Source organism: Salvia splendens, chromosome 5 (genome assembly GCF_004379255.2).
Source record: "Salvia splendens isolate huo1 chromosome 5, SspV2, whole genome shotgun sequence".
Taxonomy (NCBI): domain Eukaryota; kingdom Viridiplantae; phylum Streptophyta; class Magnoliopsida; order Lamiales; family Lamiaceae; genus Salvia; species Salvia splendens.
This window is the reverse complement of record NC_056036.1, coordinates 114,961-127,787: the sequence shown is the minus strand read 5'-3', so window position 1 is coordinate 127,787 and position 12,827 is coordinate 114,961. Positions and strand designations below refer to the sequence as shown.

At 38.4% G+C, this 12,827-nt stretch overlaps 2 protein-coding genes across 4 annotated transcripts; one reads left to right on the top strand and one right to left on the bottom strand.

The window, feature by feature from the left end:
* The first annotated feature begins 388 nt into the window (after positions 1 to 388).
* On the top strand, positions 389 to 5,724 carry LOC121805636 (fimbrin-5-like). Of its 3 annotated transcripts, none has more exons than XR_006051515.1 (15): positions 389 to 1,028; positions 1,102 to 1,269; positions 1,424 to 1,662; positions 1,777 to 1,948; positions 2,048 to 2,086; positions 2,171 to 2,239; positions 2,326 to 2,442; positions 2,576 to 2,787; positions 3,101 to 3,256; positions 3,330 to 3,529; positions 3,894 to 4,051; positions 4,128 to 4,224; positions 4,573 to 4,664; positions 4,888 to 5,243; positions 5,618 to 5,724. XR_006051515.1 is itself a non-coding variant. In XM_042205576.1 (15 exons), exons 2-15 carry the CDS (start codon positions 942 to 944, stop codon positions 5,080 to 5,082), a joined length of 2,001 nt encoding a protein of 666 aa, XP_042061510.1. In that variant the 5' UTR covers positions 389 to 643; positions 929 to 941; the 3' UTR covers positions 5,083 to 5,386. The 3 variants fall into 3 exon arrangements, 2 of the variants coding, with proteins under 2 accessions (XP_042061510.1, XP_042061511.1); XM_042205576.1 differs by lacking the exon at positions 5,618 to 5,724 and having other exon boundaries at positions 389 to 643; positions 929 to 1,028; positions 4,888 to 5,386; XM_042205577.1 differs by lacking the exon at positions 5,618 to 5,724 and having other exon boundaries at positions 389 to 643; positions 903 to 1,028; positions 4,888 to 5,386.
* On the bottom strand, positions 5,450 to 7,172 carry LOC121802397 (BTB/POZ domain-containing protein At5g48130). Its single transcript, XM_042202061.1, is given in 2 exon segments — positions 5,450 to 6,541; positions 6,544 to 7,172. Coding segments are annotated over 2 exon segments (1,521 nt in total). The 5' UTR covers positions 6,973 to 7,172.
* Between the last annotated feature and the right edge of the window lie 5,655 nt (positions 7,173 to 12,827).

Genomic DNA, 12,827 nt, shown 5'->3' with positions numbered 1-12,827 from the left:
ATATTCGAATTTCAAATAATCAAACAACAAATTTCTTTTAACGATTTGGAATTCTTTAGTTTTTTTGTTTTTGTTTTTATATTTATATTTATGTTTTTTCATATTTTCCAACTAGGATATTAGGTGAAATATATTTAAATAATTAACATATGATATGTTATTTTATAACGGGAAAGTTAACGGTTCCGTTAAATAAGGATTGTAATATATCGATTATAAAAGCACAAGAACTTACTAAAATGAAAAAATTGTATAAGGACCTAGTAAAATAAACAATCAAAGTACAAGGACTTAAGGATATTTTTTGCCTTAATTCTACAAACATCTACTACTATATTAAACAATTTATAGAGAGGTTTAAACATTGAATGGATGGATGACTTTAAAATGAAAAGAAGAGCTAAATCTAGAAATAGAGGTAGCTGTTAGTTATTTTGTGCTCCCTGAGTTTTCGCATGTCCGTAACCGAAACGACATTTTCTCCTATTATCAATTATCATATCCTCCTTTTTCATTTCTATTTCCATTCTTCAATCTTGATCCCAAACACACGCGCCAATACTACAAATAAATGAATAAGAGATGGCATGAGGTTGATCCTCTTCTGTTGTAAACGTTAGATATCATTACTCATCATCAGAAGGTTATCCATCGATTTCTATCTCTTTTGCACATCAACTGTTTGTTAATATGCTTCATATATATTCTCAATAGTTTTTTGATCTCACATGCAATTTGATTGAATTAGTTTCTTATTAGCCTGAATGCCTTAGTTAGTTGCGTTTTGTATGATCAGCATTGGTTTCTGTAGTTCTGTTAGAGAATTGATCGTGCTTACTGACTTGTTCGTAGAATATGGATGGATATAGATTGATCTCCCATGTTTGAAACATCTTTTCCAGCTAATCTGTCTTGTTTCTGTTTGGAGATTTAATGCGAATATGTCGAGTTTCGTGGGCGTAATCGTCTCTGATCCTTGGCTTCAGAGCCAATTCACTCAAGTTGAGCTGCGAGGCCTTAAATCTAAGGTACTGTGATATCTCATCCCTTTTGACCAAATGCACATCGTTTACAAAAAATTGAATATGGTTGTGGTTGCAGTTTCTCTCAGCAAAGAACCAATCTGGAAATGTTACATTCGCAGATTTGCCACCAGTATTGACAAAATTGAAGGGGGTCACTGAATTGACAGAAAATGAGATCACGGACATCTTAAAGGAGTCATCTCCTGATTTAAACGAAGAAGTTGATTTTGAATCCTTCCTTCGGGTATGTATGTTAAATTGAGTCTCGTCTAGAATAACCTTTGTTTCCTGTTTCCATGATATAACTCTAGTATGCTTCCTAGTGTGCATCTCCCTTTCCATGAATGGATATATTGATAAAGACACCTAAATATCACGTATGATTCAAATATGTGTAGCATTATTTGGACCTGCAAGCTCAGGCCTCAGCTAAAGTGGGTGGTCCCAAACCTCAATCGTCGTTTCTCAAAGCAACTACAACTACACTACACCACACAATTAGTGAATCCGAAAAGTCTTCCTATGTCGCCCACATCAACAACTATCTTGGAGAAGATCCATTCTTGAAGGATTATCTCCCCCTAGATCCAGCTAGCGATGATATCTTCGAATTGGCAAAGGATGGTGTTCTTCTATGGTACTGGCCACCCCTTGTATCCCCTGTCATATAGAGCATCTGTAAATTCATACATGTATGTGAACAAGAATAATTATCATATTTTCTTCTCACCCTTGTAATTATTTGATGCAGTAAACTCATAAATGTAGCTGTACCTAATACTATAGATGAGCGAGCCATCAATACTAAGAAGGTTCTAAATCCATGGGAGAGGAACGAGAACCATAACCTTTGCCTCAATTCTGCAAAGGCAATTGGGTGCACAGTGGTCAACATTGGCACACAGGACCTAATTGAAGCAAGAGTAAGCTAGCCATCTGTGGTTATATCTCTCATTTTCAATAGATTGTAGATATCATCAACATGGATATGAATCATGATAACTTCATTATTTGTCTGACAGCCTCATTTAGTCGTTGGGTTGATGTCTCAAATAATCAAGGTAAATTAAATTCTGCAGGTCTGTAGCATGATATAAGTTGAAAATATAGCTAATTTCTGTTCTATCTTGTTTGTCAAACATCAGATACAATTGCTATCTGATCTTGATTTAAAGAAGACGCCTCAACTTGTTGAGCTGGTGGAGGATTCCAAGGTGAAGAATTCTCATAGTTGTTTCATGTTATAGCTTGTTCTCAGACTAATAGCATCTGACATGTACTTATAATCGATCCAACGCAGGATGTAGAGGAGCTTATGGGATTAGCCCCAGAGAAAGTTCTTCTCAAATGGATGAACTTTCATCTGAAGAGAGCAGGATTTGAGAAGCAGGTTACAAATTTTTCCTCAGATTTGAAGGTAAGAATAGTACACTTTTAAAAGGTCCGTGGACCAATCAGGGGGCAGAAGCCTCTAAGAGCCTTATTTAGAGCTCCCCAAAAAATGGGCAATTGTTTAGTCTGTGTAGCTCAACACACCCATTCTAATGTAGGATGGAGAAGCTTATGCTCACTTGCTCAATGCACTCGCCCCAGAACTTGGCACAAACTCAACATTAGAAACAACAGATCCCACTGAAAGAGCAAAATTGATTATTGAGCAAGCTGAAAAGCTAGATTGTAAAAGATATGTTACTCCAAAGGACATTGTTGAGGGATCAGCAAATCTAAATCTTGCATTCGTTGCTCAAATATTTCAACACAGGTAGACTACAAACCTCACCTTCCATTTATGGAGACAAAACTTTAATAGTTCATTTCAATAATCATGTTTATATCAAAGCTAGAATATATTTTTGACGAGTTGCTGTCTTTTATTTTTCATATCACTTATTTTAAAGAGACGATGCCATGTGGGAGGCCTACTCCTACTTTAGGACCAAAACATAATTTATCCACTATCTGTATAAACTGCTTAATTTATCCATTATGTGTATAAACTGCTTAAGTATTCCCCACTTAAAATGTCCAATAGTCCAGTCTTATGATTGTTGTGATTATTGAAATTACTGTTTCAGAAATGGACTATCAGTGGACCAGTCAAATATACCTTTTGCTGATATGATGGAAGATGATGCTCAAACTTCACGTGAAGAGCGATGCTTCCGGCTGTGGATTAACAGCCTTGGGATTGAAACCCACGTCAACAATTTATTTGACACTGTCAGGGGAGGGTGAGGTTTCCTTTTCTTTGTTTTGGCATGTGGCTTTATGAGTTTGTTTTGCTTCAACTTGTTCTGCATGCAGATGGGTTCTACTGGAAGTACTTGAAAAAGCTTCTCCTGGGTCTGTTAACTGGAAACAAGCTTCAAAATCTGCCATTAATATGCCTTTCAAGAAACTTGAGAATTGCAACCAAGTTGTGAGTATTGGAAAGGATTTGAATTTCTCCCTGGTGAATATAGCTGGAAATGATATTGCGCAGGGAAACAAGAAGCTCATAATTGGTAAGACTGCTCATCTTCGTAAGTCATGTACAAAAGTATATTATGATTCTGGTCCCTGTTTTCATTCAAAAAATTATACTGTTCATGGTTCATCCATAGGTTTTAGGTACTTTCGAATGCAGTCTTCATTTGTTTGTTAAAGTGATTATGGGGGGCTAGCACTACCACTTCACTTTTCATGCTATCTATGCATAAGTTTACGGAGTTGCATGCTTTCCAATATCATAAGGTTTTCACGCTAAAATCTTTTGGCTCCTGTATGATGTTTATTGTCAATAATGCTGACCCCATATGTTATGCAACTGTTGGTTTGGTTTATCAGCCTTTAAACATCAACGTAAATTTATATGTTTATCTTTTGCAGCTTTTCTGTGGCAGTTAATGAGATTTAGCATGCTCAACCTGTTGAAAAACTTGAGACAGCATTCCCAGGGAAAGGAAATTGGAGATGCTGACATACTGAATTGGGCAAACGAGAAAGTCAAGAGATCTGGTAGAAGTTCCCAAATGGAAAGCTTCAAGGTAGCACTGAAGACCTTGATCTTGCAGCTCGTTCATATATTTGCTATTATATATCCATTTTCTTTGGCATTATCAGGATAAAAACCTCGCAACTGGGAGATTCTTTCTCGAACTTTTAAGTTCCGTGGAGCCAAGGGTGGTGAACTGGGCCCTAGTAACGAAGGGCACAACTGGTATGCGAGTCCTCGTTGAACTATGGAACAACTTCTTCCTCTCTAGATGGAATGGCAAGATTTAGGATCTTCTGTTGCAGCTAATGAGTTTAACAAATTAAACGTATATGCTTAGGATGGCTGAAAATTAATTGATGTACCTAGAAAGGCAGTTTATTTTAGGAGCCAAATGAGGCAATGGCCCTAACCCCTAAGGGGCAGTTAGGTAGTGTGGATAACTCATCTATCTTGGAGTTAACTTGCATCGATTTTCTCTGTACTTATGTTTGTTGTGTCTGATTGTGGCTCACAACATGACCTGGTTTAATAGTTTCTTCTAACTGAAAGTGGATTTAATTGTAAATGCAGATGAAGATAAGAAATCAAATGCAACATATATTATCAGTGTCGCTCGAAAGCTTGGATGCTCCATATTCTTATTGCCTGAGGATATAATTGAGGTACATTCACCAGTTGCATTTAATATGACTTTTCTAGTGTTAGTGCATCCCAGTATCAGTTCATTTTGCTTCGCCTATATTTAGATAGTAAACTACTTATCTACTGGCTAGTTTACTATCTCCGAATGTAACACTTGAAAAGGATATTATCTCTGACCTCATTTATGCATCCAATACTATAAAAAGGAGTCATATCCTCTTCTGTTGTAACTGATGGTGTTAGGTGAACCAGAAGATGATCCTGACCTTGACAGCAAGTATCATGTATTGGAGCCTGCAGAAGAAGGTGGGAGATCTTGAGCCTCTGTCTCCTAGTCAGCAATCTGAGCCTCCGTCTCCTAGTCAGCAATCTGAGCCTCCGTCTCCTAGTCTGAGCAATAACGAATCACCACCGTCTCCGAGAGATGATGATGGCTAGTCTGCATCAAGTACTGGCGTTCGACAAGAAGTAATTAGCGGTTAATAGTCGTTTTCACAAACTGGGAATTCAACTGGGTCTAGCACAGTTGAAATTTATATGGAGTGGAGAGTTGAGATCTAGGTTCTGGTAGGAAAATTCATGGTAGAGTAAGCAAGAAGGTATGCATATCCTTCGAGTTTGATAGTAGCCACATCTGCATTGTTTGGATACAGTGAAGTGCGGAAACAGTTTTGTATGTCACGTTCATGTTGTTTGTATTGCAAAGTTATGTCATAGTATATAAATATAGCTTTGGTTTTCATTTTCATTTTCATTTTCTTTTTCTTTTTCATTATATAAAGATGAAATCATTGAATATACTATATTAATTGGGAAAGGAAGCGGAAGCAGGTCTGTTTCTCTTTGATTTTCCACCACCAAACAGGAGGAGCTGATGGAGTATGTTTCGTACTTTATATGCGTATTTTCTGTGCAACGTAAAAGTGAGAGTTGCTATGCAGCCTGAATTTTGATGATTTTTACTCTGTTGCAGGTGGAGGGTCCTCTTGAGAGACTGGAGCTCTGTCTCAAGATTCTGGATTCTGAAGGCAGTGGACTCATAGCTTTTGTTGTGGCCAGGTGGCATGGACATGTGTTGAGCGTGCACAAAGAGCGCCTGCATAATGAGGCGCAGCGGCATCTCCTCATTCCTGAGGGCTCCAATGCAGACAGGCGGAGAGAGTTTTTGGCAGTGGAGATATTTGCAGAGTGATCCTTTCTCCTCCTGCGGAAGGTTGGAGTGGGAGCGGAAGAAGAGGTCTAGCGCCGCGAAGAGGTAATCATGTGTATGCCTGCTGGAATGGGGAATAATTGTTTGGATGAGAGTGATGAGTCTTGTGCAGGGGAGGTCAGGATCAGCAGCTATGTTAGTTAGGTACTGGTCCCATAGCCGCGCAACAGCAGGTGACCTGGTGTCCGAGCCCAAGAATATCCTCTCCACCACTGCTAACTCAATACCAGCCAGATCCTCCGGCTGAGCCAGATGCAGCATGGATGCAACCTTCTTCTCCACGCTCTTGTTCCTCCCCGTCCCTGTGGCTAGCAAGTACAAGTAGAACCCAACAGGGACGCCCCTGTCTGGAAGCAAATCTGCAAGCCTGGGGGCAGATTCTTTGTGGGCCTGGGCGTATAATAGTATAATGGTGCAGACATACTTTTCCTCAATGGCCTGCCGCCTCAGAGATGCTATGACCCTCTTGAAAAAAGCAAACGGCAGAGCAATGACATCTAATATCCATACATCTCTGCTGACCACATCCCCCACAGCGGCATCCCTCCACGGCCAAGGCTCGTGCAGCTGCAGCGCCTGCTCCCGCCCCTGCTCTGGATCAAGAATCTCCATACATGCCATGAACGCCACGGTCTCGATGCAGCGGGTGACGAGGAGAACGTCCTCCGCCCATGGGAGCAGCCCCCGTGGGCCTGGGACAGCACCAGCACTGTCTGGTGCCAGCTCTGGAGGACCACCTGGTTGAGATACATGTCCAGGCCTTGGCAGTGGCTCCGCATCTCTAGGAAATCCGTGGCGCATCTTAGAGCGGCCACGTTATCCTCCTCTACTAATGCACCGTGGCCATACATCAGGAGTGCGGTCAGCTCGAAGGCCTCAGCTCCACCGGGGAAATCCGGAGGGAGATCGACTTCGTCTGTCGTCTCGTCTTTCAACTTCTCCTTGAAATAGCCGCTGTTGCGCCGCAGCCAGACCTTGTGGAGGTGGAAGCTTCTCTCGGCAATCCGGACACGGACGCCGACAGGAAATCCAGTTTCTTGGCTCCTGAGAAATGAACAGAACAAAATGAGGTTTTGTAAGAATGAGTTAATGGAGAAAGAGGGCAACCAACCAACCATGAAAGAACCTTGATCTTGAGCAAGGCAGCAACCTTGGAGCTACTCATGTCTCTTATTCATTAACATATGCAAAGTCAGGGAAATATATGTAATAGGAGTATGCATTTCTTCCTTGTTTTCTAGTAAGTTTTAGTAATGATCTTGCAGGGGGATAAATGTTTTTACTAATCTCAACAACTTTTTTTTCATTAAAAAAAGAGATGGAGATTTTAAAATAAATTGAATTGCTGGACAGAAGGGCGAGATTTAAGGCTTAAATGAGGGTTCTGGAACTTTGCTTCGTCTCCAAAAAGGAGGCAATGCAAGTGTGTAACAAGTTATTGTTTGTAGCTGGTCGAATTTAAAGTCCAAGACGGCACGCCGTCTGCATTCACTTTTGAGGTATAATGAAGGATAAACTTCATTAGACGACAAAGTGCAGTTTCGTTGACAAGACGTTTCTCATTCATCTAATAAGTCAACAGTTCGAGTCTTCGTCCTCATTGGACAATAACTTCAATATTCCATTCATAAAAAAATGTACTTCCGCCGTCCAAAAAAAAAAATAGTTTCATTTGTGGACGACACTGGAGATGGGAGAAAAAATGAGTTAAGTATGACAGTTTTAAATTTTACATTTTTAGACATGAGACGGTTTTTTTTGGACATTCCAAAATTATAAAATAAAACTATTTTTCGTAGAAGAATGAAGTATAAAATTTGGGACAACTCATTTTTTATTGGCTGAGGATAATATTATATTAAAGGGAAGGTGTGATAATTCCATGTCATCTTTTGGTTAAAAGACTCTACGCATTCCCCCAATTTAGTAAGTACGTACTTCTTTCGTCCCATGTTACTTGAGTTATTTTTTTTTATACATATTTTGAAAAAATAATACTAATAAATAGTTAAAGTGAAGAGATAGTAAAATAAGAAAAAGAATAATGTAGAGAAGAGGCCTCGTATTCTCTTTCCACTTTAACTATTTATTAATACTATAATTTTTCAAAATGAGTGCAAAAAAGAAGTGACTGAAGTAATATGGGACAGAGAAAATATTAATTTAAGGAACAAAATATATAAATGATAATTTAGACATATTTTACTTAATAGTATATTAATTTAATGCAATTATCAAGATACAAGTAATACATAGTGTTGGGTAAATATATTACTACTGTTTTATTTAAAATATAAAAATGTAGTCCCTACTTTAGAGGACAAATGGCCCATTTTGGCCCAGCCCACTTTAATGGCCCAGCCCAGCCCACTTTAATAAAAATTTACAATGGCTTGATATTGAGATGAAAAATACAGAACATAAATCATATTTAAAACATCATATACACCAAATTATACTAGCTAGTACTCATTTGATTTATTGAACGTAGGCTACTGCATCATATGTTTCACAAGAGTCAAACGCTATAATAATATAATCGAATCGCATAGATAATAGAACCAGCTGTAGCTACTCATTTCATTAATTGGGGATAAAGATTGTTCAAGGTTGAAAATAATTTGATTTGTCACATCAATTTAGAAATTTGAAACATAAATATACGAACTTTCTTCCTTTCTTACGAAATTAAATTTCATCCGAACCTAAATTGAGTCGGCAAAATCAAAGATGCGACAATCAAATGACATCGTTTTCATCAAACAGAAAGCAACTGTGCACGCTGTAGAGCGTAGACCGATTGCTCTTTCATCAAATGTAAATATAAAGAGTACTTGATCTTTCACTTTTGCAAAAAAAAATGGCATCTAATCTTTATTTTATACATAGTATCGTTTTTGGTACCTAAAAATCACATTTTTGAGTATCTGATGTTGATTTTCACCCCAAAATACTTCATAAAAGTCACATTTTCACATTTTTGCCATAGAAGGCATTTTTAGGCATACATGAAAAAAGAACCTAAAATGATATCTTCTCTATCTTTCTCTTCTATACTATTATTATTAATTACTATTATGATGTTATAAATTAATAATTGATTTATTTTTAATATAATTTAAATTATGACTCATATTTAAATATTTAACTATAATTATTATTTTAATTATTATTATATTATTATAATACTAATAACTCATAATTAATAAATAATTATAATATACTTAATTTAAATATGAATCATATAATATTAAATTATAATTATTATTATTATTATTATTTTATCTTAAATTAATAAATGATCAATATAGTCTTAATAAAATTTAAATTATGATTTATATTTATAATAATATAAAATATTGAATATTTTTAGTTAGATTTTTTAGTGTATAATGATATAAAACAATTAAATTTAAAATATTTAATTAATTTAATTAGTTTAAAAATTGATTTAATTAGGTGTTTTGTCCTTAATTTATATTATGAATGTTAATTAGGTGTATGTATAAAACACTATAAAGACAGGAAGAAAAAAAAAGAAAGGAAAAAAAATTGCATGTTTGATACATAGAATTATTTTAGTTACGGAATACAAAAAATGATATAAAACAAAGATCAGATACCATTTTTATAAAAAAATAAAAAAATCATGAATTATCGGGATGTTGGCAGCAACGGACATATGACACTATCCACTTAATTATTCTTATTTCATTTTTTTTTCTAGATTTTTCTACCAACTAATTTGAAGACAATAATTTTATCTACCAATTAAATACTCTTATTTATTTTATTTCTAGATTTGTCTTCTAAGTATTTTGTCTGCCAATTAAAAAAACCCATTATTGCATCATTTAGATAAGTAGTATTTTATATTTATTTTAATTCATTTGGGTTTTGGCCGGTTGACTACCAAAGATCAGAATATAATTTAAGTCATTATTATTATTATTATTATTATTATTATTATTATTATTATTATTATTATTATTATAGATTTCAACATATTTACTGACTAACCGTAATGTAATAATTTTCTTATCGAAATAGTAATAGTATTAAATTTAGTCTAAAGATAATTTTGAGGGTTAAACTAAGTCACAAGTCATGTCCAAGTGGTATAGGAGTACAATTTAACGATGTATTGCTTATATCGTAAATTTCATTATTGATATGTTTTTCCTTGACCAAACCGAATATACTAATTTAATTTATAGAGCTGTTGGCTGCTCACCTACCCTTAATATGTCCTCTTTTATATTTTAACTCCCTTTTAATTATTGATTAACTTCAGATCCAATTGTAGGGAAATATTATGATAAATAAAAAAACACAAAAGGGCCTCTAACAAACATGCGTAATGGTCGGATAGCATACGAATCGTTCGAATTTAAACTATAATAATCCCCCATCTACAAAAAATAGTCTAATTCTGCTATTTTAAAATGTCTAAAAAAATAGTCACATTTCAAAAATAATACTGTAACTTTTTCTTATACTTAATTACCTACTTTTTTAAGAATTTAAATTATAATACTCCCTCCCTTTCTTGTATTATGCACTGTACTACTACTACTAGTGTAACTTTTTCTTATACTTAATTACCTACTTTTTTAAGAATTTAAATTATAATACTCCCTCCCTTCCTTGTATTATGCACTGTACTACTACTACTAAGTAATTGAGTACTATATGAACCTTATCCTCGATACAACGAAATGTTACAATATTGACATAATTTTTGAAGAATTGTGACACATATGCCACAAGAAAAAATGCGATATGTTCAAGATTGGTACTTATATATCGCGTGTTACTGTATTTCAGAAAATATAAAAACATGTTAAAATTTAGTGATATTTTAGAATGTAGGCATTAATTTTGTGACATGTAAAGTGTTGGTAATATATAAAGTGAAGCCAATTTCTATCGACATTTAATTTATAGCTATTTATTAAAAAAACAATTTTATAACTAAAAGTAAAACTAGGAGTTCTACATAAATTAAATTTGTGTATGTTCGTGTTCAACACATTATGATGTGAGAGAAAATAGAGAAATAGAAATTGTGGCACGCGCAACAATTATTTTTATTTTTATTTTTGTGATACAGTGCACCTAAATATTGGTACGTATAGTATAAGGTTCTGTTTGATAAGAAATATAGGATATGTGAAGATACGAAAATATGAGCTTTGTGTATTTAATTATCGTTGTTTGGTACACCATATTGTATCTAAGAAAGCTTATTTGATAACACGCATTAATTACTAAATTATAAATGAAGTCTTGAATGAAACAAAAATATTCGATTTCCATTGAATTGTTTCTCTTCTCCCACTTTCATTTTCACATTCTGTAAGACCATCCACAATAGGCGCCTAGCGACCGCCCAGCCGAGCGCCGGCACTGGGCGGTCTATTGAAGCCGCCCAGCGGCTGAGTGGAGAGAGAAACCGCGCAGCGCTGGGCGGTTATGTGGCGCTGGGCGGTTGGCTGGGCGGTCCGTTCGGCGCTATTGCAGCGCCCGGATCGCCCAGCGCACCGCCTAGCGCGAAAATTATTTTTTTTTCCGAAACACTATATATACGCGCTTTCCTCTTCATTTTCATTCGCACTACTTGTTTTAACGAGTACTCTCTCTATCTTAATTTCTGTTCAAGATCAACAACGGGAAATGGATCTCAACAACGAGCCTAGTTCCGGGAGTAGCGGGTCACAAACTCCGACGATCCCTGTGGGAAGTGGATGGGGTCAGGTGCCCGGGTACTACAACATGTACCCATGGCAGCAGATGATGCCCGGGGCCTCAATGGGGGGGAGTCCGCCGGGGGGGGGGGGGGGGGGGTTTCCGCCGATACCGGGGTGGGTACCCGGGATGCAGATGATGCCCGGGGGAGCACCGGCGACACAGTGGACTCCGGGGGTCGTACCGACGACACAGTGGACTCCGGGGGTCGTACCGGCTACACAGGGGACTCCGAGGGTCGTACCGGCTACACAGGGGACTCCTGGGGGGTCCCCGGCGACGGCGGGGGATGTCTATCGCCCCAGTTTTGATTTTTCGACTGGGTCTACGCACACATCGACCCAAACACCCTTGGGGTTTGATAGTTTCTCCTTAGATGAGTTGGGGTTTGATACTCTCGGAGCTCCGGAGACTCTAGTTCAAGGGGGGGGCAGTGCCGGGGCGTGGCGCCCCAAAGAAGAAGGGCAAGAAGAAGGTCGGCGAGTCGTCGCAGCCGGGTGAGGAGGAGGTACGGAGGAGGTGGACGGACGACGAGAACGTCGCGCTCAGCAAGGCGTGGGTGAGTGTTTGCGACGATCCTCTCGTTTCGAACGAGCAAAGGATCGTCAACATGTGGGGCAAGATAGCAGCAGCCTACCAGAGATTTTGCCCGGAGGGGAGGCCCCGCAACGGGGAGGATTGCCGGAAGGGCTGGAACCGAATCAGGGCGGCGGTCTCCCGATTTTCGGGTTTGTACACCAACGCACTCCGCATGATGAGCAGTGGCCAAACGGAGGATGACTGCAGGAGAATAGCGGAGAAAGCCTTCCCACTGAAGGGTTTATACAAGGACTTCACCTACTGGAACTGCTATTTTGTACTGAGCGAGTCCGAGAAGTTCCGAGTAGGTGTCGACTCTGGCTAGCCGAAGAAGCAACGACTGAACTACACCGGCGATTACAGCGGCAGCAGCGGAGGTTCCCACGACCTCCCCGAGACGACGCAGGAGTTCCCCACGCCGCATTCGGTCGGTGGCCGACCTCGCCCGATTGGGCGCAAGCGCGCTCAGCAGGCGGCGAGAGGGAACGCCAGGGCTTCCCAGGAGGTCCAGTCGGCATCCCCCCTTGGCCAATCCACCCAGGAGCTCAAATTCTTCGCTCGCGGCCAAACGCGCGCTCAGTTGATCAAGACGATGGCCGAATGGCGGGTGGCGACGGATCCCGTGGAGAAGAGCGTGCTTCAAACC